Source organism: Struthio camelus, chromosome 6 (assembly GCF_040807025.1).
Source record: "Struthio camelus isolate bStrCam1 chromosome 6, bStrCam1.hap1, whole genome shotgun sequence".
Taxonomy (NCBI): domain Eukaryota; kingdom Metazoa; phylum Chordata; class Aves; order Struthioniformes; family Struthionidae; genus Struthio; species Struthio camelus.
In genome coordinates, this window is record NC_090947.1 from 10161538 (window position 1) to 10187990 (window position 26453).

The following is a 26453-nucleotide window of genomic DNA, read 5'->3' on the forward strand; positions in this document are numbered from 1 at the left end:
ACTGAGACCAGTGTCATACTAAAGCTCTGTTTTCACAGCTGATGTACGTGCCCAAATGGCTCACCCTGTTTTGCAACCACATATGCTGCTGTAATCCACTGATTTCATTGTACAAGTTTAACTGCATACTGTCAATGTTCATTTAGTACTCTTGATTTGTGCTGAGAAGGGAAGCAACTCTATGCGGTTTTGGAGCAAATGGTCCTGAGGTTCGCCCACAGTTTGCATTCTGAAACTCCAGCTGGCAATGGCCATTCGATGGGAAACAGCAGCCACTGCAGAAACTTCACGTGGACTCTGTACAGCCCTCAAATGAGAGAGCCACAACTAGACTTTCTGTAGTGATTCTTTCTAAAGAACAGTGCTGGCTGTGCTGGTTCCTAACTTGAATTTAACACCCTGAGAATCCAGGCATTGGAGGTACGTGACACTTATTTACGGAAAGGGCTAGAGATTCTCCCCTGCTAGTAACAGCAAAAGTGCCCTGGTCTTCATGACCTAAACTGCTCTGATGCAGAGGTCGAAGGCAACAGAGTTCATGCGGCAGACAGAAAACTGGAACTGCTGTGGTTTCCATTACTGCTAAGAAGGCATAAAATCCAGACAGGGCAATAAATGGAAGTAAGAACTAGATGCCTTTTTTTCTAGACTCGGCTAACATTGGCTAAGAATTACCCAAGGGCACAGGGTTCAAACATCCAAATCTAATGAAACAGTCTTTTCACTAATGGGCAAGCTGTCAGTCTGAGGAGAGGAACAACTTCTAGGTTGTTACAAATTCGCCTTCCGATAGAGCTCTCTTTTGTATTCATGGTTTATTCCCATTATCTCTGAAAGCCTTTAAACCTCTGTGTCTCTAATAAAGACAAAACTGTCAGAGCAACCACAACTGCTGGAAAGGAAGGACTTTTTGTTTCCTGCAGTGAGGCTTAGCTGACCGCTGCCTTTAATGCCGCTTGATGCTGTATTGATTCATCAGTGGCAATTATGACTGTTTCCATCTCTGTGTTTTCCCAGATGAAATATACTTTTCCTTACACAAAAAGGCCAGAAGTAGATAGAACAGCTGACATATGGGCACCCCTCTCTTTTTGCAGGTATTTTTGTCTATTTTTTAAAGTAGGACTTTGGAAAAAAGGCCTCCTGGGTCCTTCATTTCACCTTCTCTGTAGAAGCCTCAACTTTCCCTTTGAGGTAGGAGATTTATGGCATTGTAAGGATCCTTCTCTTAACCAGGATCATTCAAAATACAGCTTCTACTTTTCAGTATTTCTAAGATTTATTTCTAACCTACGTTAGAACTGTTGTTTTGTTTTTCCCTTTTTCCTTCTTCCCCCCTGATGCTCATTCTTGAGGAATTCTTATTCTATGTGAATCTACCTAAGAAGATTCGTGTGATGTTCCTGGAAGATTATACTAGGAAAGCTTGACTGAAGAGAAGAGCTGACTTTAGGCACTCATGACATTAGCAGCTACAGAAAATCAGCTCTGCACATTCATCAAGTACTTTTTGTTAAAAAAAAAAAAGTCTCCATGATACGCAGTGTAATCTTCCTGAAACGTTCTGTTAGTCTCCCTGAAATCCCTTAACTGAATCCTCTAAAGTCTTGAAGAGACAGTGAGGGAGAAAGAGAGAGAGAGGGAAAAGATACAGAGATTAAAGTAGCTTTACTAGTTAGTCCAAGAGCTAGTGAGTCTCCTTCTATATTTCTCTCTTCATCTATTCAAGGCCTCATTCACTTCCCATGTGCCTCCCACTGACAGTATTGCTGCTCAAGCACACTATGCATGAATTGCCATAATGTTTTATTTTGTTATAATTGGTTTCTTTAAGTCAAAGCTTTAACACCCACTGTCTCGTGCCATTGCCAAGGGCATTCTGACCTGCCTTCATGTAAATTGCAGCATCCAGAAGAAATAGCGTTTTTTTTTTCTTTCTTCCCGATAGACAAGTAACATCTGTGTGAATTCACATTATTTCCTAATAGACAAAAATTGAACTTAAATGCAGCGTACATCAAGATAATAAATGACCCTTGTTGGAGGAAGTTACTGAATAGAGCTCACTGAAGTACCTCTATTCTCTCAGCATGCCATCCATGACATCTTTCTTTAGGGCAAACACTTTGAATGTTGTTATTATAAGGAGGCATTATAACAAAGGTGCCTGTAGTGTGATGTAGTTCAGTGACTACCGACTGAGAGTACTGTGCTGTTAGAGATGGACAGAGTGCTGGATGGGATCTTTGTAGACCAGTCCCATGTTGCTATGCGGTACATTAGAGCGTGGTTGTGTAGTGGGGGTGTTGGTTCTGCGCAGCCAGAAATGCCAGGCTTTGTGTGTAGCAGGGGCTACACACACGGGCTACTCCCAGGACAGGGGTCATCTTTCAGGAAAAAAAATACAGGCTTATATCAAGTGACTACACAATACAAACCCTCTGATCTGCTAGACAGGCATCTTATTCAAACACAGCGTACGTTCCTGAGAGACCGTGGAGGGGAGAAGTGGCAGGTAGTGGGAGAGAAAAGACAGGACTACTGAGACCGGCTTAGCAGCTGGAAGCCATTAGAATTTCACAAGGTTTTTCTCCTCACTGAAATCTTTAAGCAATTAAATTAGCAGCAGACCTAGGCAAGTGAACAGACTAAAAGCTCCTGTTTCTCTGAACTGCCCTATAGACTTAGGCCATCAGAGTCTCCAATAGGCTGCAGACCTCTGGAGGACAAAACAGCTGGGAAGACCTGGAGCTTTGCTGTTCTTAAACCTACCAGCCCTCTTCTGCAGCCTCATTCTTCAGCCTGCCCTGCTGCCACCCTTTCCTAGCCTTTGACTCTGTGGAGCAGGTAAGCACAGTCCTAGCATGACAGGCACAGAGATTTAACTGGTCTGAGGAAAAAGGGTGAAACAGCAGTATGATTTACAGATGTAAATAGGCCCAGAACAAGGATGGTCTGCTGCTGATTCTTGAGCTGCACACTGTCCATGAGCAAATCTGGACTTGTGTTGCTGGGAGTAGCCTTGGCCCGGTGCAGAAGTGAGCCACAGGGCTGATAAACCCTAAGATCCAGCTGCATGTCCCAGCCAGCCCAAAAGGACCTGTGAGACCCCTGTGAATCCACTGGCCTCTCTGGCCTTCTACCTGGGTTTTCCAGCGATTTTAAGATTTTGTGATGTAGCTTGTAAGGTCAGAAGGTTTAACACAGAACTCAGGCCATCTGCCGTACAAAATGCAGAATGTATCTATCTGAGACATGTTCTTTGAGAAGAAGGACAAAGTGTTACAGAAATAATGAAAATCTCAGACTTCTTTCTATCTCTAGAACATTTCAGGAGCTCTTTAATGTTGTCTTTTGTTACTAAGGTCAAAATCGCTGTTGGTGCAATTGTGATTGTATCCACTGGTTCTTCACAAAGCCATATCTGCAGAAAGCTACCCTAATTCAGCCAACCAGATATATCCGAAACAATAAGAGCATTAAGCAAAGCTCTTCTATTCTAAGACCTGAAAATGCTTCATAAATGTTATCAAATGAGATTTATATGTCTCGTAAATATTATCAGATGAGATTTATATAATTCCATAGCTGAGATGTAGTGACTTCATTCCTGAAAACTTCTAGAAACCCAACTGTATGAAAGTCCCCGCTGCTCACACGCTTTCCGCTCACACATGTTAATTACTCAGCGACTGTATCTACTATAACTTGGTTAACTTCATTTAATTCACATAAAGATGATTTTCCCCCAGAGGGCATCAGATGCTTTGAAATTGGTCATTACCAGATATCTAGATCACAAGAATATTCGGTAGCTCCAAGGAGCACATCAGGAGGACGGTACCAGAGTGTCACCACTTCAGAGGAGTATGTCTGACTGGGGATGGACTTGGCACGAGCAAGGCCTGCCAGAACAAAAAATATTGCGTACTGTGAGAGGATAGTCCTTCTGCCTGTACAGCATGTATAATCATGGGAAACAGAACATTATATTCTATTGCACCTTTAAACACAAGTAATGCTAAAGCAGTTTGCAAGCAATTGACAAAGCCAGTGTCTCTGGAATACACCTCTGGGACAGATCGGATCAAACAATATGCTCTGTTCTTGCAGGGCAGGGAGGAGAAGGAAAGGCTTTTTTGACTGATGATACCAGGAAAAGCCCTGCTCTTACCAAAATTGCCATAGATGTTTAGGAAGATCAGGCTGAGCCTGTGCTTCTAAGATCTCTACCTGAAGCCTCATTTAAACTCTCAGCGCAGTAAACAGAATATTCACCTTTCAGTAGGTTTGAACTAAATCCAAAGAAGCAAGTTATGATTTTTGTTTGAAGTACCCAGTTTCAGCAAACTCATTTATTTGCGTGTGTGTGTGCGTGTATATATGCACAGCTGTAATTTTACATTCAAACAGAATATATGTTGTTAACTCCCTGGGATAAGATGTAGTTATTTTGCCTCTTTTAAATGCCTCTAAAGCACTTTGCTCACTTATTCAAATTAAGTAGGCAACTGTGCTCCTTCCAGACTTCTGAACAGTTTCAGCCAGTTAATAAAAAGTCCAGCTCCCAGAATTCATATTTCCTTTCAAAAAATGTGGCACTCCTTCATCTCTCTCTTCCAAATAAGAAGCGGATAAAGTGCCTTAGTTTGTCCTAAAGGACACAGGAAGAAGGAGGTATTGCCTCAGCTGGCATTTGTGCTCACTGTTCCCTTGACTTCCCAAAAATCATGACAGTCACAGAGCCAGTCACAGAAAGTCCCTGAGACACCGCAGAAACGTGAAGGGGAAATGTGTCTGAGACACCCCAGCAATGCAGATGGGAAATGTCCCTCCAATGGCCCAGCAAAGCGAAAGGGAAGAACTGTGCCACTAGGCAGTGCAAATCCTCCTTCATGTGTGCTCAGTGGCTTCTCAGGCTTTGCCTTTAAGAAAGCTGCTCTGGCATTGTAAGAAGGACTGAGAATAGATATAATTCTGTAAAGGGACTTTCCCTGGAACTCAGAATTGGAGTCCTTTTCCAGCCTTGTAAACTGCAAAATATAAGACCAGGAAAGAGGCCACACAAACTGCTGCAGCAGTGGAAACAGAGGCTTGGAGGGTGGGCTGGAAGCTGGCAATGCTCCCCTTCATTTTCGTGGTCCTCTGCCCACCACACTGTGTCCTTTTTGGGGGGGCTGAGCACATGCTCTGGGTGGTAGCTGGAGAGATGGGGTGAGAGATTTGTGCCCAGTGAGGCTGAGCATACAGGCAATGGGAAAAGGGAGCCCACTTGGTTTCAGTGCCCTGAGCCACTTGAGTAGGCTGGTGCCTGGGAAGCTGTTTACATTTTAGCCAAACTGAATTTCACCTCTGTGAAGCCTTGCCTAAGTCTAACGGAGTCTGACAGAGGAGGAATGAGAGGTATGCGTAGCCCTTGGAAGGGAGGAAATTGGGAAGAGCTGTAGGAAGTACTGTAACAACCACACTGGGGAGAAGACTTGTTGGGTAAATGGAGACTTGTTGGTCAGGGTGGATGTGCGTGCAGAATGTTTGTCTACAAAGCGGGTATCCCTTACTTGTGCCCCTGTCCGAAAGCTCTCTCACGTATAGTTCCTTCTTCCTTTCTCTCTGAGACCTGGTCTGCTAGAGATATGGGTGCAACAACAAACTGACCCTGCAGAGAAGCCAGCCAGCCAGGAGGCAGGCAGAAGGACTGCTGCGAAATAGAAGGTAAACCCTTTTCCTCTGTGGCACATGTAGGAATGTCTGATGGTGTGCAGTGAAGGCTTCTTAGCACCCCTTTGCAATGAGCTGCAAACTTGGTCTGTGTTTTACCATTTGTGAGAGATGCAGCCATCACAAACTGATGCCAAGAAAGCCTTTTGGCTCAGCTCATTGCTGTGGACTCTGCATGTCACATATTTCTGAAGAAAGAGAGTTTGATTCCCAATTCACTTGAGCCAGTTTTATGTGGCAGTAATTGCTCTGACTTAAACGAGGTGACTCCCTGCATCTATCAATATAAAGAAAGGAAAGACTGGACTGACCACAGAAATACTTTCCTGAAGTTCAGCAAGAGGTTATACTGCTGTGCCTTAATTAGCTGTGGATACAGATCTATACTAAAGATCTATGCTAAAGCTTAGGTCTGAGCAGATATACTAGCAGTATCCAAACAGTGACTCACCAAAGTCAGCTAATTTGAGCTCACCACGGCAACTGATGAGCAAGTTCTGGGGTTTCAGATCGCGGTGAAGAATGTGTTGTCGGTGGATATAAGCCAGGCCTCGCAGGAGCTGGAACATGAACAGCTAGAAAAAGTCAACAAAAAAGTGAAATGGTTTTGGGTGACTTTGCACTGATACATTAACTCTGAACTTCAGGAGAACTCCTGGAACAAAGCAGAGACAAAGCAAGTGAGAAGCCAGTAAAAATCCTGAAAATGAGTGGAGCTGACTGAAGAGGAGAAAACAGCAGCAGGATATGCCTGCCCTGAGGCTTCCTGAGGCTTTCCGTGTGGAATACTTTGGCAGCGAGGGCAGTCCCTAAGTGCACGTTTTGGAAATTTAACTTTTCTTTAGAACTGGAGTATGGATTGCAAGAGCAAACACGACTTTCCAAAACACAAACCCAACGTCCAGAACAGCAGAGACTCTGATTTCAGCGCTCACGGCAAAGACATAAAGCCAAGTAGAAGGAAGGGTTTAGGAGCTCGAAGTTTTGCCCATTGGAAACAGTTTACACCAGCAGAGGGAGTCCTTCGGCCGTTGTACACCACCTCTCCCAAATACAGGCTGGACCAGTGAACTGACTTATTTGACAGCGTAAACTGTTAGCTTTCCAGTTGGGAGAAAAAACAGGGACCTGATCTGAACAGATAGAGCAAATGAGAGCTGATGAATGAAGCAAGCAAGCAGGAAAGCAAGCAAACAAGTAAGCAAGACCTAACTCCTATCAGAGTGGCAGTATAAATAAGCCTGGTGTAAAAGAAACTGGTGTGGGCAGAAACAAGGTATGACATTGGATAATGGTCAGAAAACAAAACACTGCAGAAGTAAATAGACTTCACCAGAGGAAAGACATTTTTCATCAGAAGCCTAACCTGAAGAGCAGGAAAAACAGTGACACCCATAGGTCAGTTTTGTACCACAAAAATGTCCCTGCAATATTCTGCATACTTACATCATAGTTGGTGGGAATCACTCAGAGAAAAACCAAACAATATTTGCCAGCAAAAATGAAGCAAGCTAGATGACCCCCCCGCAGAGGAACAGTAAATCATTTTGCAGTTCAATTCCTGCTGACAGTGAGGATTCTGGACACAAAAGCAGAGCAGCTGGCTAGTGTTTCCTCACACAAATGCCAGCGAGTACATGTTACAGTCGTGTACTCAGTGTCCTTTACAGGCCTGCCTGGTAGCAGAGCCCTTGAGGTCTGTGCCAAAACTGCAATATGGGATCTTGGACACATCTGAGCATTGAGGATGTTTAAAATCTGGGGTTCCAAGAAACTTCACTAGAACTGGTATCGCTTAACAACTATCTGGAAAAAGATGTGAACAAGGTGGCAACATTTGAAGATGACAGAAGTATTTAGATTAGCCAAGATAAGAAGTGACAGTGAGGAACTTCAGAGAGATCTGACAAAGTCAGATGAATAGGCAGTCTAATAACATACAAAGTTATTGTTGACAGCTGTAAGATAAATTAACTGAAGCTACTCAGGAAACGGACCTAGGCATTCACTGAGGACATCTGCATTAAAACCTATTCTCAGTGTGCAACAGAAGTCCTAAAAGTTAATTCAATTGTGAAGATGTCTACAAAGGAGAGTAGGAGACTATTATAACACTAATCTACAAAGTAATGGTACATCTTCAGCTGTGCTCAGTTCCAGTCAGCCTATCCCCAAAAAAGCTGTAGCAAAACCAGGAGGGATTTAATTGACTGTAAACATGAAGTTCCAGATGAGGAGAGAGTGAGATTTGAGAGCTTTTAATTGGAGAGATGAATAATGTATTCTAATGCTAAGACAATACAAATTTGTGTAGAGACAGATTTGCTTGCCACAGGATGTCATTCTTTACAAATGGTGAATGTCCTCTTGCAGGCTCAGGAAATGGGAAGAAGGACTTAGGCTAAAAATGTCCTTGGAGAGTTAGAGTGAGACGGAGGTTGTTACAGCTTTGTCAAAGACAGCTTTTCTCCAAAGTGTCATATATGGAATGAATAAATATTAGTAAGAACTTACAGCTGTTTTAAGCATTGCAGCAATTTACAATGAGTGCACATAGTGGAAAATAATGTATTTCTCATGCTTTAAGGGATACTAGTCTTCTAAGGAACTCACCCTAACATTGTGAGACTGAAGTCCTCCAGGATGCTGGGCCATGTACTGTGCCAGATCTGTGTGCTAAACAAAAGAAGATAACTTGAGGCAAAGCTACTAATATAAAATACTTCTACCAACAATGCCTCTTCTGTAAATTGAAAAAAGTATACAACCACTACATACAAAGGATTCTCTTTCATTTTGGTGAACATCTGATCTGATGCAGCATATGAGGACATGCTTAAGTGCTGGGTCAAATCAGGGGGCTGGCTGACCTGTTACGTCACCCTAACAGTTTGTGGCCTGGAGCTGATAGTCAGCAGAATTCATACCTATGCCAGAATTAATCATAAAGCTACAGTAAGAATACATAGCCCATATATTTTCCTTGTAATGTGGTTGATAGCTATTAGCAAAAGTAACAGAAGTAGCAAGACTCATACTGAGGACTTATTTACTGGCCTCTTGCCCTTCTCATGAGAGAAACCTGTAGCTTGGCTGCGGTGAGCCACTTTGGCCAGTGCCAAATTTGACACTACCTGGGATGTGAGGTAGTATCACTATGCCTTATCCTCGCTGTGGCTCAGTAACCGTACTTTTACTAAGTTGTCAAGTCAGTAATGGATGTAAATAGTTTCTGCCATCCTAGTGGAGACAACATGTGGAATCATTTTTGTGTATAGCTGTTGCATAAGCAGGAACAAAATAGTAAGGCTGCATGGATGGAAAGCAGGGGAATTGAGCAAGGAGAATCAAACAGTGCACTAAAAGATAACAACTTGTTCCTTTATAGATGTCCCATAACACAGCAAATTCATTACACGGCCCCTGGTTTCTTCCCAGTGCTTCATAGCAAGCTAGAAAAAGAGCAACTCACCATGTATTCAAAGACAAATGTTAGTGTCTCCTTGGTCTGGATAATGTCATGAAGGAGTACAACGTTGGCATGTTTCAAACACTTGAGAAGAGAAGCTGTGGAAACACAAAAGGGAGATCAGCCCAGCACTGCAGGTAGAAGTAGACAGTGCATGCAGCTAGTTAGAGAAGATAAAAACTGAGGGGAATGGTCCAAACTTGGCAGTTCTGTAAGAAGCAGCAGCTACTGAATCTGGAGCTTCTTAGAGAAGCAAGCATTAAGGCTCTGGATTTGGCAGGAACCCATCTCTCCCTCAGAGGGAGGATCTTGCCTCTGTCAGAGATAGCAGTTCCCAGTTCCAGAAGTTGTCAGCTTCTCAGCTGAGAAAAAACCATTTCTTCGAGGCAAATGCAGTGGGAGGCAGGGGCTGGGAGCTGTCACGGAGTCAGAACTCAGCACTGGCCCCGGGGCCTGGCCCAGAGCTTCCCATTCCTTCCCATCCGCCTCCCAGGAGATGCCCTCAACAGGGGCAGCTGGCAGGCTCCTTAGCAGAAAGGTAGGTTTTTATCATCTTCCAGCTTCACAATATCAGGATACAGAAATCTGCTGACAGAAATTGCTGTAGAGCTCAACTGAATTTAGGTCTGTGCTTTCAGTTTTGTGAAAGTATATTGTCACTTTCTGTAATTTAAAGCTGAAAGAGATGAAGCTACTAAGTGAACAGTAACTCGTTTATATTTATGCAACTTGGACATTTTTTTTCTTTTGGCATACCCACCTAAAAGCATCATTGCAACTGTGTGGCCCTGGTCCTTAATTCCTGGCATGCCTTCGCCAGACTTCAGCGCAGCCATGGTGTGGTGCTGGAGGGGGCTGCACACTGAAGAGCCTCTGCCGCTAAACAGACCACAGAGCACTGGCTGATGCTAACAGGGAAGCTACAGCCCTCTGAGCCAGGCCTTTCAGCCTTGCTTAGGTTTCTCATGTTAGAGCAGGCTCCAGCTGACACGCTCAGGAGGGCAGTTTCTCAGTAGAAAGTCTCGACTGCTAAGATCGTCTTTGTGGGAAAAGAACGTGCGCAGCTTCCTCATTTTGTACCCTAGCCAAATAGCTATCAGGCTTGGGATTGGTCTGCCTGTATATCCCTGGCACTACTAAAGAATCTGACCTAGCTGTTATACCAAAGATGTGTGCAGGCAGAAGCCACAAAGCTCAGCAAAAACACAGCTTCTGGCACAGCAGAATAGGCTCAGAGCTGTTCAAGACTCACCCTTCCCTGCTGATTAAAACCAGATTAACATACTGTCAGACCACCCAGTGGTAAAAATTTCATCTAGATAAAGCATGGGCACACAATCTCATTTCTGCTGAATTAGCCAAAGCACACAATACAGAACTTGTGCTGGCCACGGGGGGGTGGACGACTTTTGGTCCTGGATAAAAGCTGCTTTTTGTTTTTCAAACATCTACAAAAGATGTTTGAAGACCTTTGGGTGGCAGAGCAAATTTATACTGGATTAGCACTTTGTATCTTGTGACCATAACAATTTCATCTGGTTGTAAAAGCCCTACAGCCACATTTACTGCATTACGGAACTGTGGCCTACGACTATGCCAATCCTGAGATTGCTGAGCAGGACGGGCTACCTGATCCAGCGCAGGTCCTGGGAACACACCGAATGTAAATTAGTTCCTGCACAGAGCTTGGTGCTGCTGCAGCTAAACTGCCTCTGGTACTGACGGATGCTAGTTCGTACTAGCTAGCACCAATAGGTCCCCAGTACACTGCAGTATGAACTTGAAATATGCTCCGGATTGCACCTAGTTGCCTGTGAACCCCGGTAAAGATACTCTGGCTAAATCCCATTTGCTATGGAAAGGAGCTGCTACCCTGGCTCTTGAACCTTGAAATTTCCATCTGACCAGCTTGAGCCAGTTGCCAGCTCTGTCGCCCCAGAGGAGCAGCACAGAGGGTCCACAGTAAGGTGGAGCCTGCCGGGCCTGAATCAGGCCTCTGGTAATGGCCTCTTACGTGCTCCCTTCTGCAGACCCCGGCTGCTGTGTCAGGCGCTACAGCCAGAACGGAGCTTTAATAGCGCTTGACTTCTGTGGGGCTCCTGGGGTGAAGCGGCTCTTTGTCAGTGGCGTGCCATTCCTCCGGCGTAGCAGAGAATGCACCAGGTTAATAAATCTTGTGCTTTGTTTGCATGAGTGACTTACGTTGTAAATTTGAGGTGTCAGATGTTGCAAAGCTCAGCAGTACACAAAAGATCTAGTTAAAGTAGACCCTTCATAGGATCACTGTTATTTTCTCTCATAGTGAATGAAGTTGAAGGCTCTCGGCCTGTTTGGTAGAGCAAGCTAAAGGAGCACCGATCTTTACAGCATCATTAGTTCTAAGTAAGTAAAGCTTTTAAGGTTTATTGTACTGGTGGGCTAGGAGCGTAATGCAGAGCAGAAACACCACAGCAAATGAGTTTCAAGGAAACCATTAACACGAGCCATTCTGCAAATAGGCATATTTAGGCACCTCTCGGCTTTCCTCCAGAATTGGACTAAGGATTTTGCAGCCTTTCTTATCTTAATTACACTTGTTTTAACCTGGAGCACGTCCACTAACCTCTCTGTTTAATCCAAGTTTCACATGGAGTTGACTAATATAAGAGTTTTGACCCCTTCCTCTGTGCTAGGACTGCTCTATGAATGCTGGGATATCTGGTCTCCGGCACTCGTTGGTGACAAAATTAGCCCCAGCTTTGAACAGCAATAAGAAGTGGAAAATGCAAAAATGTGTGACCTCTTACATTCACAGCTCTCACTAATAGTAGACAACAGACTGGCATAAAAGTTGCATATTTCTGTTTAAGGAAGAAACTAGATTATGATCCTCTTGAGACTGCGGAGCAGACAAAAATAGGAGCCTTATTCAACCAAGCAGTTTGTGAAGTTATGTCTGTAGGGACATATAGATACGTACAAACAAAATCTAGGCACTTAAACAAAATCATTTCTTTCTCAAAGAAATTGAGAAACCTGCAGATGCTTTGCCCAGCGCTCCAGGAAGTCACCTGACAAAATGCATTTTTCGCTAGGCTGAAATGGTAAAAGTTATTAAGCACTAATTTTACTTGGAAATATTTCTCTGCAAGCTGAGATTTGTTATGCTCCAGGTATCAGCTGCCATCATACAGAAAGTGGCACCATCTGTGACACCAGCAGGCAAAGACCTCATCGCAAAGGGCACTTGAGTCTACAACTGCCCAGTGCAACAGCAGTAAAAACCACCGTGCAGTGCTCGTTCCTAGGGGACCTGGCTTATGATGGTGGGTCCTCAGCCTGACACTGGTAGAGATAATAGCAGTGTAGCCGTGTCCAGGTTGAAGCCAGCTCACTTCAGACTTCAGAGACCTCTAAGTTAGAAGAACAGTAACCATGGGTTCTGTCTATGCTTAATGGAAGGAGCACGGTCCGGAGCTCAGCTGGGCAAGCACACCATCTGTAAATCCTTCTTCTCCACGTTAACCGCCTGGGGAGCCCGTGGCCACTACACACAGTACAGGTGATGCAGTTGGGTGTTTAAAGCTGAATGGAACGAATCTGAGCCTGATTCAATATTGAGCACTGAGATAGCAAAAAGTGATTTTTAGAAATGGTTAACTCTGAGCTGAGCAGCCTTCACACCTCTTGTTGATACAGCGTGAGCGATTCTGTTAGCAGGCAGCTCTGTGACAGAGCGATCGAGATGAGCATCAGGGCAAACCACCCCGTAGGGACAGCTGTTTGCTGCCCTTGTGACTAATGGCACAATTTCTGTTCCTCTCTTGTAAAGGGGGTGGGGGCAAACAGTGCGTGAGACTGACTCCCTCTCATCCCTCCAGGGATTTCTGCCACACCAGCTTCACCAGCCTTTGAGCATCGGATCCACTAAGGAATTCACTGCAGTGAAGCTACACGATGTCAGCGCAATTACACCCATACAAGCCCCTAATGCAAAGGTGAGCACAGCAGGGGACGAGGGTTATGCCAGGGAGGTAAACTGAGTTTTGGAGCAGAATCAAGGTTAGTCCAACCCTGCCTGGGAGCAGGGTATCACTGAAGGTGAATTCTGACTGCATGACAGTCAGTGCAGGTCATCCAGGGACTGCTGTGGAGAGTGAATGTACCAGCATAGGTGTGATTTTCCTTATATAGCCAGCATCCGAAATAGGCACAATGAGGGGAAACTTCTCTCTTATACAGCCATAAAGGGCAGGGCATTAGCTAGACATAAGATTTCTAGCAGAATCATGGCTGTTAAACAGAGTCTTAAACATGTTACAAAAACACAGAGGTTGAAAAGCTGGCCCCTCTTTTACATGCCTCATAAGAACATCTATTTTTATGTACTGTGTTTCCCACAGGCAGCATGTTTTGTTGCTCAGAACATGCAATCAGGAGCCTGGAGACTGTGGTTGTGGCCCAAGTTCTGCCACTGACTCTCCACACAGGTGGGACAAAGCATCATCTCCCTGTTTCTTAGTGTTCCAGCTGCAAAAGAAGTGGTCACGATCTCATTCACAAGAGCAACCTTGTGCTCCTAAAACCTTTGCTGGCAAACAGAATGACAATTCACTATGAAGCAGACCTATCAAAGTCGCATACATTTGGCAGGAGACTCATTTGGCTGGCTCCTGCCACATGCCCCCATGCTTTAGAGCCTGCATCTCATACATTTGGGAGGCAGAGGGGCAGTATACCATCCAGGCTGCCTCTCACCCAGGATCACATGAGTGACTACACCAGCAAGCAGGTTCCCCATCCCTCCATCACATGCTCACCTACCCATCACTAAAAGCATCCTTCCTGAGGCATAAGGAAACTGAGAGTTTTGTGAGAAGCACAGCCCTGTACATAGAGTAGGCAAGAAAGGATTTAGGAAGCTGTTGTGTGGAGTTTTCTTCAGATTAAAACACTCTGAAAATGATGTCCCTCAGTCTTCACAGATGTTTGAAGAGGCTCTTTGTTTCTTACCTTCCCGGATGGCTGTAAAGGGCAGTCCCTCCTCTGTCTCCAGGCTGAAAACTTTCAATGCCACCAACTGGTGGTTGATCCTGTCAGGTCAGAAAGGAAGGTGACACAAAGCACCTCAGTGCTCAGCACTGATGACCACATTAACAGCCTTCTAGGCTACTCCACGCTCATCCAAGCAAAGTTTTTATGACCCCGCCCGGGTTAACCTCAGAAAGGAAGTGCAAACCACCTCCCTCTTGGCTTCCTTAGCAGCGAGCTGGGACCCACTAGGCCATGCTGGCTACAAGAGCAGCAGCTATTACTGGGCAGTGTCCCCACTCTGCCCTCACACCCTTGCTCCCCCGGGTGACTCCAGCATGCCCTCGCCCCGTTTTTCCATCTCGCAGGGATTCCTCCCTCCAAGGGAGCCCCTCGCTCTGTCTCAGGTGCAGCTGGACAATCTCCTGGCACACTGTGGTGCAGCAGTGTCTTTGTGAGGCCTCCACTGTTGCAGTGGAGGAGTTCCCTGAGAAATGTTGATGAGGTTTTGCCCCATCCTGGTTAAAGGCAAATGCAGACTTCTGATGTGCTTGTATCTTGCTTCGAGTACTCAGAATTGCCCAACCCCTTATGGATTCCTGTAACCGCTGTGTTCAGGGGATGCAGTAACAGCACAGCTGGTCCTTGCTCACCTGCTGATCCCCTTGTAAACAGTCGCAGAGGAGCCTTCACGCAACTTCTCCAGATGTACGTAGGATGTGGCAGCTCCAAATGGGATGCCTTGTCTCTGCTTCTTGAAGAAAATGGTACCTATTCTAGACTGCTGGGTAGAACCAGAAGCTACTAGCATGTCATTTGGCAATTAAATGCTGATTCATGGCTAGGAATAACGACTGGATGAAACCCTCACCCCCCGAACCTCTCCACAGCACCCTGTTCCTGGAATGGGTCAGTGTAATGCCTTGGCCTCTGTGTCCCCTGGCTCCAGCTCAGGGATGTGTGCAACCGCTAGGGCTGCGGGGAGGGTGCAGGAAGGGTGCTCTGGTTAGATTTGCCAGCTGGCGGAGGAAAAGGCAGCAAACTGTGTCACAGGCAAACAGCCATTTTATTGATGCTCTTCTTTCCTTTCTCCTTGACTGCCCTAGCTTTTGAGCACTTCACGTAATTTTTGTTTCCCTCCTCCCATTCATGGAACTCAGTTACGGTTTCCTAGATGGGCATAAAGGGAGCAACTGTCTGCATGCTCCCATCCTGGTAAATGTTACTGCCGATTCTGAGAACACACGAAGACAGAGCTGCCCTAAGTGCTGAGGGCATTTCAATCAGCATCAGTCTAAACGTGCGTTATTCTCTCTTAGCCTTGATTTATTCCTCTCTAGATAGCAATCCATTAGGGCAAGGACTAAGAGCCAAATGCAAGGGTGACATTTCAGGAAGTTTAAATTTATGGCTTCTCTCCTTTTACCCCTCAAACCTCTCTATGTGGAGCTTTTCTTACCACAGTATAATTTACACAGCCTGTGAATTTGGCCCATCCAGCATAACAGTACCATAAACTATAAAGCTATAAAAATAGTACTAACGAATGGCAGGCAGCCTGCAAGCTCCTCATGAACATCTACACTGGACGGTTGCCTGCATTATCATTTGATTCAAATACAACAGGACTTGTAATCTGTGGCATGTTGCCTCCTCCAGAACACTGTAGGTTGCTGGCTCCCCTCCCTGTTTTATAATCCCTCCTTGGCGTAGGGCTCACTGGAGTGCAATCTCCTCCCAGATCATCACATCAAAGGCATTTATTGTAATCTAGTCCTCTTTCAGCAGGGAATCTACAAGCCTGAAGCTGCAAAGTTTGACGCTGGCTAGTTAGAAGAAAACGTGGATGTTTCATCCTTCCACAACAAATGGAAGAGCCCAGCCTTAATCTAGCTTGATGCTGAAGCATCAGGGTGTGATATCAAATACCTCTGTCACAGGCACCGCTTCCACGTGCTGGAGGCCAGGGAGATGCTGGGAGCCCCTTCCCTCTGAACAGCAACTGCAGCATCCTGCTCCAAGAGCGCTTACACACAACACATCTCCCATGTCCTGAGTTCAACTAAAATTTCTCTCTCTTTTCTCCTTTGCTCCTCCTCATCCCTCAGTCTGTGATAACAGTTCATATGACTTGCATGTGGTCTCTGCTTCAAGCAGTCTTATGATTTCTGCAGTTTTTCTCTGAAAAACTCGAAGGTGAGGAAATAAGCAACAAATCCAAGCCTTCTGCTGGTACAAAATTATTTCAGTTAAGCAAGTCTCTATGTAATATAAAATTAAATGGTATGTTTCAGACCTCAGCTTCCCTCTGTGTATACAGCAGTTGCTACTCTATATGCCATCAGGTTTTAAGCTGAGCTATATGAGCAGTATTGGTGAGTCGAGGTTGCTGCAGAAGCTGTATTTTAAGCGTTATTTCCTATTAACTACAATTCTCTGCATTCTTTAGAAAAGCAGTCCAGCAGGGACTCGGGGTGCCACCACCGTGATGGTGGCATTGCACACGCACCCTCACCACTCTTCCATTCACTGGGATAAACGCGCTGGAAACAGAAACGCGGTTTGAGCGCGTTTCCTCCGCCTGCCAGGAGACTGGCAGAGGCCGGGCCAGGGCTGGGACGCTCCGTTTAGGCAGGTCCCAGGCTTTTCCCTTTGCCAGACAGATACACGATCAGCAAATCGCAGTTCTGCCCAAACTCAGCAAGAGCAGCCGCTGCTGCTAGCGACGCTGCTGAGATTTTGACTTTAAATTTTGCATTATCTTTGTAACGCTGAAGAACTAACGGAGCTAAGGTAACACAGAGATTCTGGTCAGAAAATCTTTTTGAGACCGCGTAAAGATATGAAGCACAGTTTGCCTCACAGATTCAGGACTGTTAGTCTGCTCGGGTTTATACGTTTCAGCACAGCCGAGCATCGGATCAAGCTGGAAAGCGCCGAGGTCGTCAGCGCGGCCCACCCAGCTGCAGCGCGCCGCGGCGGGGTAGGGTGCTTCTGTTGCTTTTCTTTCTTAAGGCCTACTGTCTTACTTAGGCAGGCTCCGTTTTGCGGTTTGTATAGCGCCATCCGGCCATCACACGAGACGGTGTGAGGCCAGCGGAGCCCCCCGCCTCGAGCGGCAGGGACACCCAAGGCCCAGCCCGGGCCGGGCAGGGGGCCCCGCCGCAAGGGCGGTCCGCGGCCCGGCGGCCCCGCTGCGACCCGCCTCGACGCTTTCCCGCCGGCTTCCCCTTTCCCTAACGCTCCTCGGCCTCTTTTGTCCCAGGGAGGGACCCGTCAGCGCCAGCGCCTCGGCCCAACCCCCGGGGCTGCGGCCTCTTTAGCGCACGCCCCGCTGCACGCGCGCGCTGACGCTCGGCTCCGCCCCGTGCCTCGCGTGAGTCAGCTGATCTCCGCCCGGGGAGCCGGGGCGAGCGCGGCGCCGGGTGAGGCGGCCGCCGGCGCGAGGACGGGCGGGTGGGAGCGGGAGCTGGGGGAGCGCGCGCTCTGCCTCCGGAGGGAGGGGAGCTGGAGTCACGTGGGGGCCGGCCTGTGTATGTGTGCGCGCGCGCGCGCGCGCGGGGCGGGGGCGGCCGTCACGTTCGAATCGCCCCCTCCCCCCCCCCCAACGGCTCCGCGCTGCCGTTAGTCAGCCCCCCCCCCTCCCCCGCCCGCCGCTCCGCCCCTGTGGGGACCTCGCCTCCGAAGCGAGCCCGAAGGGCTACGGCTCCCCCCTCCCCCCCTTCCCCGGGAGCCCCTTTGGCCCCGGACGTGCTGCCCGGGCTGCAGGTAACAGGTGGGGGGTGGTTGTTTGTGGGGTGAGCAGTGAGGGAAGCGGCTGTCCTCTCCAGAAGGACAGCTGGGAGCTCAGAGACGTGGTGAGAACCGGGCTGGCCGAAGCGCAGAGCCCCTTCAGCTCCCCGCACCTCTCCGGCCTGAGCTCGGGGGTGGGCGGTGATGCGCTGTTGTGCTGCGCCGGTAGTTACAGAACAGGCATCTTCCCAGCCAGGGGACTGGGCTTGGAAAGCTGTAGGAGAGACTACGTAACGGCTCTGACAGAGAAGCTGCCTATCCCATCCCTTTCCCAGGTCTCTGAGAGACTAGCAGGCCAGAGGTGTAGGTACTTCTAAAGGACTCCTCTTTTGTGATGGAGAGAGGTCACCTAAGCTTAATAGAATATCCTCCATGTCTCCTTCCACTTTTGTTTTGAAGGCCTTCTGTCTGCATGACTTGGTTGCTCAAATCTGAATGCTGTTTCAGCTTTTGCAATCTGTTGAGTGCCAGTCCTCACTTGGCTGAAATCTTGTTTACAGATGACAGCATACTGCCAGTCTCACAAACCTCTTCCAGCACAAAAATATTTTTGGTGAGATACTGAGGGGTGACTAGTTAGTATAGCTGTAGACTTCTGTCCTGTTTTCAAGATCTATCCACCATTGTTTAATGTAATGACTTATAAAAAATAGCTCTAGTTATCCTCTTTCAGTTTCTGTGCAATTGACTGTTGTCAGAAGGGAAAACATCTCGTCGTGTGCTAAATAAAAAAGTTGTAGCTTCAGAAGAGAAAGAGAGGAGGAGGGGATACTAGTTCAGCAATTTTTATCAGTCTCCTATCAACCAGGTAAATTCTAAACTATAAAAAATAGGGGCTCTAGCAGTTAATTTTCATCTGCCTTATTTTAACTGATACTAAGTCATTTTTGTTGCTTTTTTCTGATTCCTTTATTGTTGTATCTTGTTTGCTGTTGTCACTCATTCACAGTGACAATAAAACACTAACTAAACAATATCAAGCCTTCTGTTATAGGGAGCACCACTGTCTTTTAGTAACAAGTTATTTCATTTTGCTCTGGGCAGATAGTAATTGCACAGCGTTAAAAATATTGGTTATGCTTAGTTAGTGATAACAGAAACCGGGTGGCTTCTTGAACTGGTAGCACCTTATAGATGAAGCACAGTTAACAGTAATAAATAGTTATATAAACCTAGGTGAGAGTAAAATTGGCAACTTTGTTTTGAACTGGGAAGCTTTGGAGATAACCCCTTCAGAACCTGTGCAGATAATTTTGTGTAACTATAACAAACTTAGTCTTGTTAGTATAAATTGACTATGTATGGTAGAACAAATGTATTAAAAGCTTGTTTATAAATATGTAAACAAATATCTAATAAAGTTGTAGAAGTATGTGGTCCATTTACTAACTGTAGCAGGTAAATAAACACAGGATGACAATATATATTTGAGGCTGATGAAGGTTCAGCATTTTTGAAAGTCAGGGACATACCTGTTGTTCCTGTTCAGCCTTGAATCTAGGATTACTGTTAAACCTATGATGCTTATTACTGAGCAGTCAGTGTCCAGTGAAGGTTCCATGGTAATCAGTGTAATGTTTCTTCTAGGTCACTCACTCCCTGTGACCTAGCAGGTATTATGGTGTGGTAGTGTTTGATTTCTAGAGAATTTGGAGAAATTGGTTTAGCGTTCCACTCTAAGTGGAAAGTATGACATCAGTGTCATGCTAGTGGCTATCTGTCCGTAACACAAATCCATTTCATAGTTTGGCACTATTCAGCACTCTTTGCAGTTTTCCTCTTGCAATGCTGCAAGTGAAAATGTAGAATGTAAATGTGTGGGCAGAGCAGTGCAGGTGCTGGTATCATACCAATCTTCCGTACTATGAGAATGATGTATTCTGTGTGGTTATTGTCTTCTGTGGGCATTAAACTTAGCTACTTATAAAAATTCCGCTAATCTTAGTGGGGAAAAAAAATATATATTTGTAATATTACAACATTAATATCACATAAAGTGAAACTTGATGAAAATTAGTAAAGAAAATAGCATATTCCTGCTGGAAATAAGGAGCTTTATATTTATAATTAATTTTGTGGCTGTAAGTGAAAGACTAGGATTTTGTATTAGCTGTGAAACTGAAATAATATTATGCTGTTGTAGGAGTGAATGAAAACTTGCACAGAACTTAAATTATTTAACAGTGGGTCTTAGAGCTGTCTAATTTGTAGGAAGATAAGTTAGACTGCTGTTTTTCTTAATCTGCATAAATGCTTAGCAATGCAGCCTTAAGTGTTCTTTTTTTTTTCTTTTATATGTGTGAAAACAAAATGCACAACTGCCATCGTATTATTGTCTTCATTTCTAGTCTGTCTGTGTTGCAGGTTTCTTACTTAATAATTACATCAATCACTTCTCATGTGAGCCTTAAGGGAGGTCTTGCAAAACAAGTATTCAGCTGCCCATTTTTTAAACTCTGTATTGCTATAAACAGAATTTTTCATGAAAATTAATGTAATAAATTTTTGTGCAGTTGAGCCTCATGTTTGAAATTCTTTGAGCACTTAGATTAATTCTTAAATTATAGAAGCTGATAATTTTAGGCTTCGCTTCCTTGATTTTAAATACATACCATGTAAATTATATGATTATTAATATCCTAGTAGACCTATGGAAGCTCCAGTCCCTTCATCTGATTCACTAGTCCATTTGATATTTATACACAAAGCTGGAGTTCTTCACAGAGGAGAAGCATCCTCAAGAAAATGAGTTGTAGAATTAGATGATTTTGAGTAGACATTAAAAAAAAAAATTCAAAAGTACTTATTCTGAGCAAGAACGCATCACAAAGTCAGAAGTTCTGGAAACGCACTTCCATTTTCTTCTGATATTTCATCGGAACTTTTGCTACTGAAGTGCTGCATGATATTTTCTTTGCTTGTGAGACATCCTTAGTTAATATTTTAGAAAAATAACTTTTATAGTTTCCTTCCTTTTTTTAGGAAGGAGGGAAGGAAGTATATTCAAAGCAGTATTTTCTGCTGGCAAGTCTGACTTAATGTATTCCTAGTAAGTATGCTCTAATATAAGTCCAAAACGCATATGACTCGTCACAATATTATTGTATCATGTGAATTTGATTTCTTATTTTTATGGCTCTTTATCTTTTTGAAATAAGTATTTTGCCAACCTAGAAGTCCAAATCTCTTTATTTTCAGTGTCCTGTATTTGGAAAACTGGATACTGTGGTGGAAATATGAGCTGTTGCTGTTTCTGTCTATATATAATTCTGTTTGATACTTCATTATTCAGAATAATGTAGTGAAAGTGTTGGAATTTATGTTAGAAATGGAATTTAATTTGATTATTTCAGTTAGTGATTCATCAGTGTTTATTAGTGCTTCCAGTGTGAATTGAAACTTTCTGTATACAGCAGACAACATACACAAAGCTCTAATTTATAATCCAAACTGACCATGTTTTATTTCTACTCCCTTTATCTAAGGGCTTCAGACTACTCATTCTGGTTCTTTTCGTGGAGATGCACTGTCCTGAAAGGCCGTTATTTTAATTTTTTTCTGGTTTTGTTACAGTGGATATCAGAGAGCAGCTGTAAATAAAGTTGGGTAACAAGGAATTATGTCTGAAACCTATTTCACTTCAGTAAATATCATATGCCTGCATTATTGTAACTTAAAATTTTTAATACTCCATCTAGCAAGGCAGTAGATCAATGAAAATTACAATTCATTGAGCATTTAAAAAACAAACAAACAAGGATTCTCAGCAGCTTCCCTTTTATTACAAGAAAAGTAATACAAAGATTTGTCTAAGATGAAGAGAACTTCAGTTGCAGCATTTACTTGCTCAGGTATGGAATGCCTCTGAAGCAGAGGCTAACATAGTAGTTACTGTGGTTTTTAACAAATACTGTAAAATCTCCAATCTGTTACTATGGGCTTGTTGTATGAAAGCCACGTACAATTCTTTTTTGGTCTCTCTTTTCTAGTGGATTGAAATTATATGGCTTCTTTCCAGCTGAATTATACAGTATGCTGGAAGAGGAGCTGACTTTAAGGGTTCCCAAACCAGGGATCTTATTTCCTATTTTTTTTTCTTAATTATTAAGAATATGATGGCAAATGGAAAAGGTGATGAGTGTGAAGGATGAACTTTCAAAATTCAAAATCAAAAGGACAAAATAAGTACAGCAACCACTTATGCCTCCTTGACTTCTCTGGTCTTGTCAGATCTTCAGAGGCACTCTGGTATCAACTTGCGTAAAGAACTGTTTTGAACTCTTGGTCAGATTTCTGCACAGGCTTTAATAGAACCATAGTTTTCAATGATGAAGTATATTTTGGTTCAGGAATGCAGTTATGAATTCAACTCATTCACTGCTCATACAAATTCATATGCCTTATAAATGTTGCTTGAGCATAGAATTCTGTCATATATTAGACTGAAAATGGATCTGTTTTGTTGCTTTATTTCCTGAGTGATATACTGAGAATTATTTTTTTTAAAAAAAAATTATTTTCTGTAGAATAAATGAGTAATCATTGAATGGTCACTGTTGCATCCCAAATGCTACATTTTATTAGTTAGTAATAGTGTTGCTAGTTTGGAGAGTTCATTCTATCCCTAGGCTAATTCATTTCTGTCTCTGTACTAGATTTTGTTTAATCTGTCCTTACAATAGACCTATTGTTAGATGAGTAGGTAGGACAGCTCTGGCCGTTTAGCTTTTGTCTGCCAACTCAGTGTATGCAAGCCGAATACTTCTAAGCATTCTTACGTTGTGGAAATGCTCACTTATTTAACAGATGGTATATAAACTGCAAGAAACAAGAAGCAAAGCTTTGTATTATTTGCAACTACATAGCCAGTTTATTTTGTATGTTTTACAGTTTGTGCCTTCCTTTTGAAAGAGGAATGATTTGGTGGTGATGGAGTGCTGCCACTGACAGATGGACTCACAGGAAAGAAGGTAAGAATGAGCAGCTAGGTGAAGCCATAGAGGCTTCCTGAAATGTGCCAGCTGATAATTGCCCTGTGAAAGTAAGTGATGTCAGCCTAGTCTTATTTTATAAACTGAGCTAAAGGGGAGGAGAAGAGGAGTAACCTAGCTTTAGCTTTAATTATCAACTTATTACAACAGTAACTTTTTTTTTTTTTCAATTGATTGTGAATATCTCCAAGGCTGCAAACTGCACAAGCTCTGTGGGCAGTCTATCCTAGTGTTTAACCACTATCACAGTGAAGAAGTGGGGTTTTTTGTGTGTTCAAGTAGATATTGGGAGTGGGAACAGACACGAGTCCGTCTCTGCTTGTTAGTCTCACCTGATGTTGGATCTTTGAGAGGCACATTGTACAAAGGTGTTGCTCATCCTATGCAACACAACTTGGAAAATTTAATTTAGAAGAAATCAGAGTCAGTACGAATAGATGCTCGCTGTTCGAGTGTGCTACTTGCATGTTAGAAGGTGCAGGCAATGCAGCCTATCAGATGAGCTTTTCTTGGGATTTCTTCAGTGTTGGAAAACGTGCATTACTTTTTGCGTTTGCTTCTACACATCCATTGCCATTCCATCAAAGCTGTTCTCACTGCCTTCCATATTTCACTTCACAAATTCATGTGAAGCTGACAAGAGCTGAATTACGTAGGGAGTAAATGGCTCAAGAACTAAACCTCCTTTTTCCTTTAGGGTGGGTAACAATTTATTATATATGAAAATGTAAATGAATTTGGAGACACTTCATTGAACTCGAAATGCTATCAGTCTATATTAAAGTTTAAAATTATATTTTTGTTTAAATTGTGTGATTACATCAATAGTTGCTGTTATGTATGGTTGTTGTCAAAGTTCTGAGGAATTTCTTTTATGCTGAATGGAAGAAGTTACTGACTGAGCATTCATACTAGAATTTGCTGAAGTGTTAAAGCAGCTCTGCATAGCTGCAGTCACTCCTGCAAGCCTGGATACTTCCTTTGTGCTTCAAGGTTAATTTTTTTTGGTTCAGTTCACTTGAATGACTGGCTTATTTGAATCTGAGAAACTCACTAAGTATTGAAAGAGCAAAAAAAAAAAAAACCCTTAGTTTCTTTCTGAAGGTAGAAATGAAAGTAGGTAAAGGATGAGATCTTGTGGGTATGTTGTTTTGAAGACACTGTGAATGGAAGCAGTCAGTTCACTGTACAGTCTGCAGACAATGTTTTCCTTTGCTTAATTATTTTTAAAAGCAAATGTTTGAGAACTTTTTGTATAACTCCAGCACACTTGACATTGTATGTAACTGATAAACACACATTTATGCTGTTTTTCTGCATTTTAATTTCCAATTTACTGGATTTGATTTATGTTTTGCATTATTAAATTTTTGGAAGTGTTCTAGTTTCTAACAAACACACTAATAATTAACGTTATAAATCTCACTACTTCTATAGGAATAGAGTTGCTCACATGGGAGTGGAAATGACATAGCTGTCTCCTTGAGAATATATATATGCATGTATATGTGTACGTAGTGGCAGAAGTGTGTATTAACTTGATCTCCTCATAGTGAGCGAAAAACACAATATTTAATATAAAGGCTCTGTTAGTTGTGAGTAAGCATATTTTAAAGGTTACTAACATTACGGTCAGCTGCTTTTGAGATAGTAAAGTACAAATGAAAAACATTTAATGATTTTTCTATTGAAGATTTTTGTTTTTCCTTTAAATAACATTTAAATTAAGATCACCAAATTCTAAATGAAGTACATAGACCTTCTGAAATTAAAGCTAATATCTGAGCTGCTCAGCCTTTCGCACATAGATGAAAAGCAAACTGCACGTTATTGAACCACAGAAAACTGCAAGCTGATTCTGTTTCCTCCATTCTTTTTGTAGCTCAGAAGAGGCAGAAGGAGCCAGAGAGAGGGGCCTGGTCTATGTTTGGAAGGCTGGTTCCTGCTCCGTAACTCCAGAAAGGCTTCCGGGCCTCAATGGAAAGACTGTATTACAGGCAGCCCTTGGAATAAATCATGGCTTACTTCTAACAGAAGGTAATAAATATGTGCATTTTAAAGATTTGAGGCAATAAGGAGCTTTAATTATTTTCATTTTTTTCTTAGTTTTTATCTGATTCAATCCCTAGGTCTTACATAACTTCTCAACTGTTAGATTTATAATGTTGCCAGTATTTCCATCTTATTTTAAGTCACTTAAAACTGTGTCGGAATAGAAATTTTATGCAGAGTGGCTTCTTACATGCTCTTTTTCCTCTTAACAATGGCTCTGGATTTCCCGTTCAAAGATGGTAACATAATCTGAACCCTGTTATCTCAAAATGAAAGTTACTGTGACTTCTTTCGTTCCAAAAAGACAGTATATCAACAAGTGCTTGCAGTGTGCGAGAGCTTTATTTTCTGTGGGTTTCTGGAAAAACAAGTAGGTAAGCACATATAGCAGCAGAAGCATTAGAGTGAGTCTTGGTTTGTGATCAGTTTGGCACCGTGAATCAAAAAAGGAATTTCTAAAAGACAGTGCCTTTAAGTGTTTGCATAGCTTGGTCCTTACTTGTGATGATCAATGAGCATACAGTTGTAAAGAATAAACTGAAATTTGCTTCTTTGTTTGTTTTTTTTCCTCTGATATTCTCTGAGGAAAGAGAATTTAATGCCTTTGAATGAAACCAGGCTTCAGATTTTAAAAAAAAAGAAAAAAAAGTTAGTTTATTGGAGTACCTGCTATAGCTGTTTCAAATCTATCAGAGCTGTTATGGAACTCCAGTACTTTTTTGAGAACATGTTTTTTTTCATGATTAAAAACACTTTTTACCTGTATGTTCCTGCCCTATGAAGGATGTTGTCTGCAAATATGATTTATCGTTCTTTTATCACTGTCAGAACAACTGTTGTCTAAAATCATCCTTAAAATAGATTTATGCTTTTTTGCTTTTCTTTATAATTAGCGAACTAACTTGCATTGGCATTGCTGCAGTCATGTCAGATACAGGTAAGGATGTTTGGAGGGGATGAGCCCTTGTGATTTAAAAGATTAAAAAAAAAAATTAGAGCAGTAGCAGGATACATTTACCCTGTTTCCACATGCTATGGCAACGTTTTCCTGTTGTACTTTAGGATGGCAAACAGTCAGTATCATTTGGGGAGCTAGATGCCTGTATGGAAGGATGAGCACTGTACTTTGATGTGCTCTTCCAGCATGGTTGTATGCATGTAGTATAGAGCAGGGAAGACTTGAAAGAGTGAAGTTTAAAGTTATTTTTTCAGAAATAGAATGTGTTATGTACTCTAAGATAATTCTTGTGTCGTTTCTGTTCAGTGTTGTTTCCTCCGAGTAGTTTTCACCAGCAAGATGAATTGCATTTATTCATCTATGTATTCACTGTGGATCAGCATTCATTGGTCCTTTTTTAACAGGATAGACTTGAGTAAATACATTTAACTTGGGTATAGTAGGATTTTTAGCAGAAAAGCAT

General features: G+C 43.2%; 2 protein-coding genes across 28 annotated transcripts in view; one reads left to right on the forward strand and one right to left on the reverse strand.

Moving 5' to 3' along the window:
• The window catches only part of CDK15 (cyclin dependent kinase 15), a 45871-nt gene extending 28426 nt beyond the window's left edge, over positions 1–17445 (reverse strand). For 9 of the 13 annotated variants that reach the window (XM_068948141.1, XM_068948144.1, XM_068948137.1 and 6 more), the window contains exons 1-7: positions 16127–17445; positions 14851–14981; positions 14180–14259; positions 9191–9285; positions 8332–8394; positions 6170–6293; positions 3785–3905 (exon numbers count right to left, since the gene is read on the reverse strand). In XM_068948141.1, coding sequence (XP_068804242.1) covers positions 3785–3905; positions 6170–6293; positions 8332–8394; positions 9191–9285; positions 14180–14259; positions 14851–14981; positions 16127–16246 — 734 coding nt within the window. In that variant the 5' untranslated portion in view covers positions 16247–17445. The remainder of the gene's footprint in view (positions 1–3784; positions 3906–6169; positions 6294–8331; positions 8395–9190; positions 9286–14179; positions 14260–14850; positions 14982–16126) is intronic. The other 4 variants (XM_068948138.1, XM_068948133.1, XM_009684240.2 and 1 more) reach the window with 4 other exon arrangements.
• The window catches only part of ALS2 (alsin Rho guanine nucleotide exchange factor ALS2), a 61628-nt gene that overhangs the window by 1957 nt on the left and 33218 nt on the right, over positions 1–26453 (forward strand). For 2 of the 15 annotated variants that reach the window (XM_068948120.1, XM_068948128.1), the window contains exons 2-7: positions 2683–2847; positions 5616–5712; positions 11490–11569; positions 13048–13164; positions 22880–22959; positions 24863–25017. In XM_068948120.1, the coding sequence (XP_068804221.1) occupies positions 22940–22959; positions 24863–25017 (175 nt within the window). In that variant the 5' untranslated portion in view covers positions 2683–2847; positions 5616–5712; positions 11490–11569; positions 13048–13164; positions 22880–22939. Of the gene's footprint in view, positions 1–2682; positions 2848–5615; positions 5713–11489; positions 11570–13047; positions 13165–17539; positions 17623–17721; positions 17966–18001; positions 18798–18818; positions 21039–21148; positions 21841–22879; positions 22960–24862; positions 25018–26453 lie in introns of those variants that run through there. The other 13 variants (XM_068948124.1, XM_068948131.1, XM_068948123.1 and 10 more) reach the window with 11 other exon arrangements.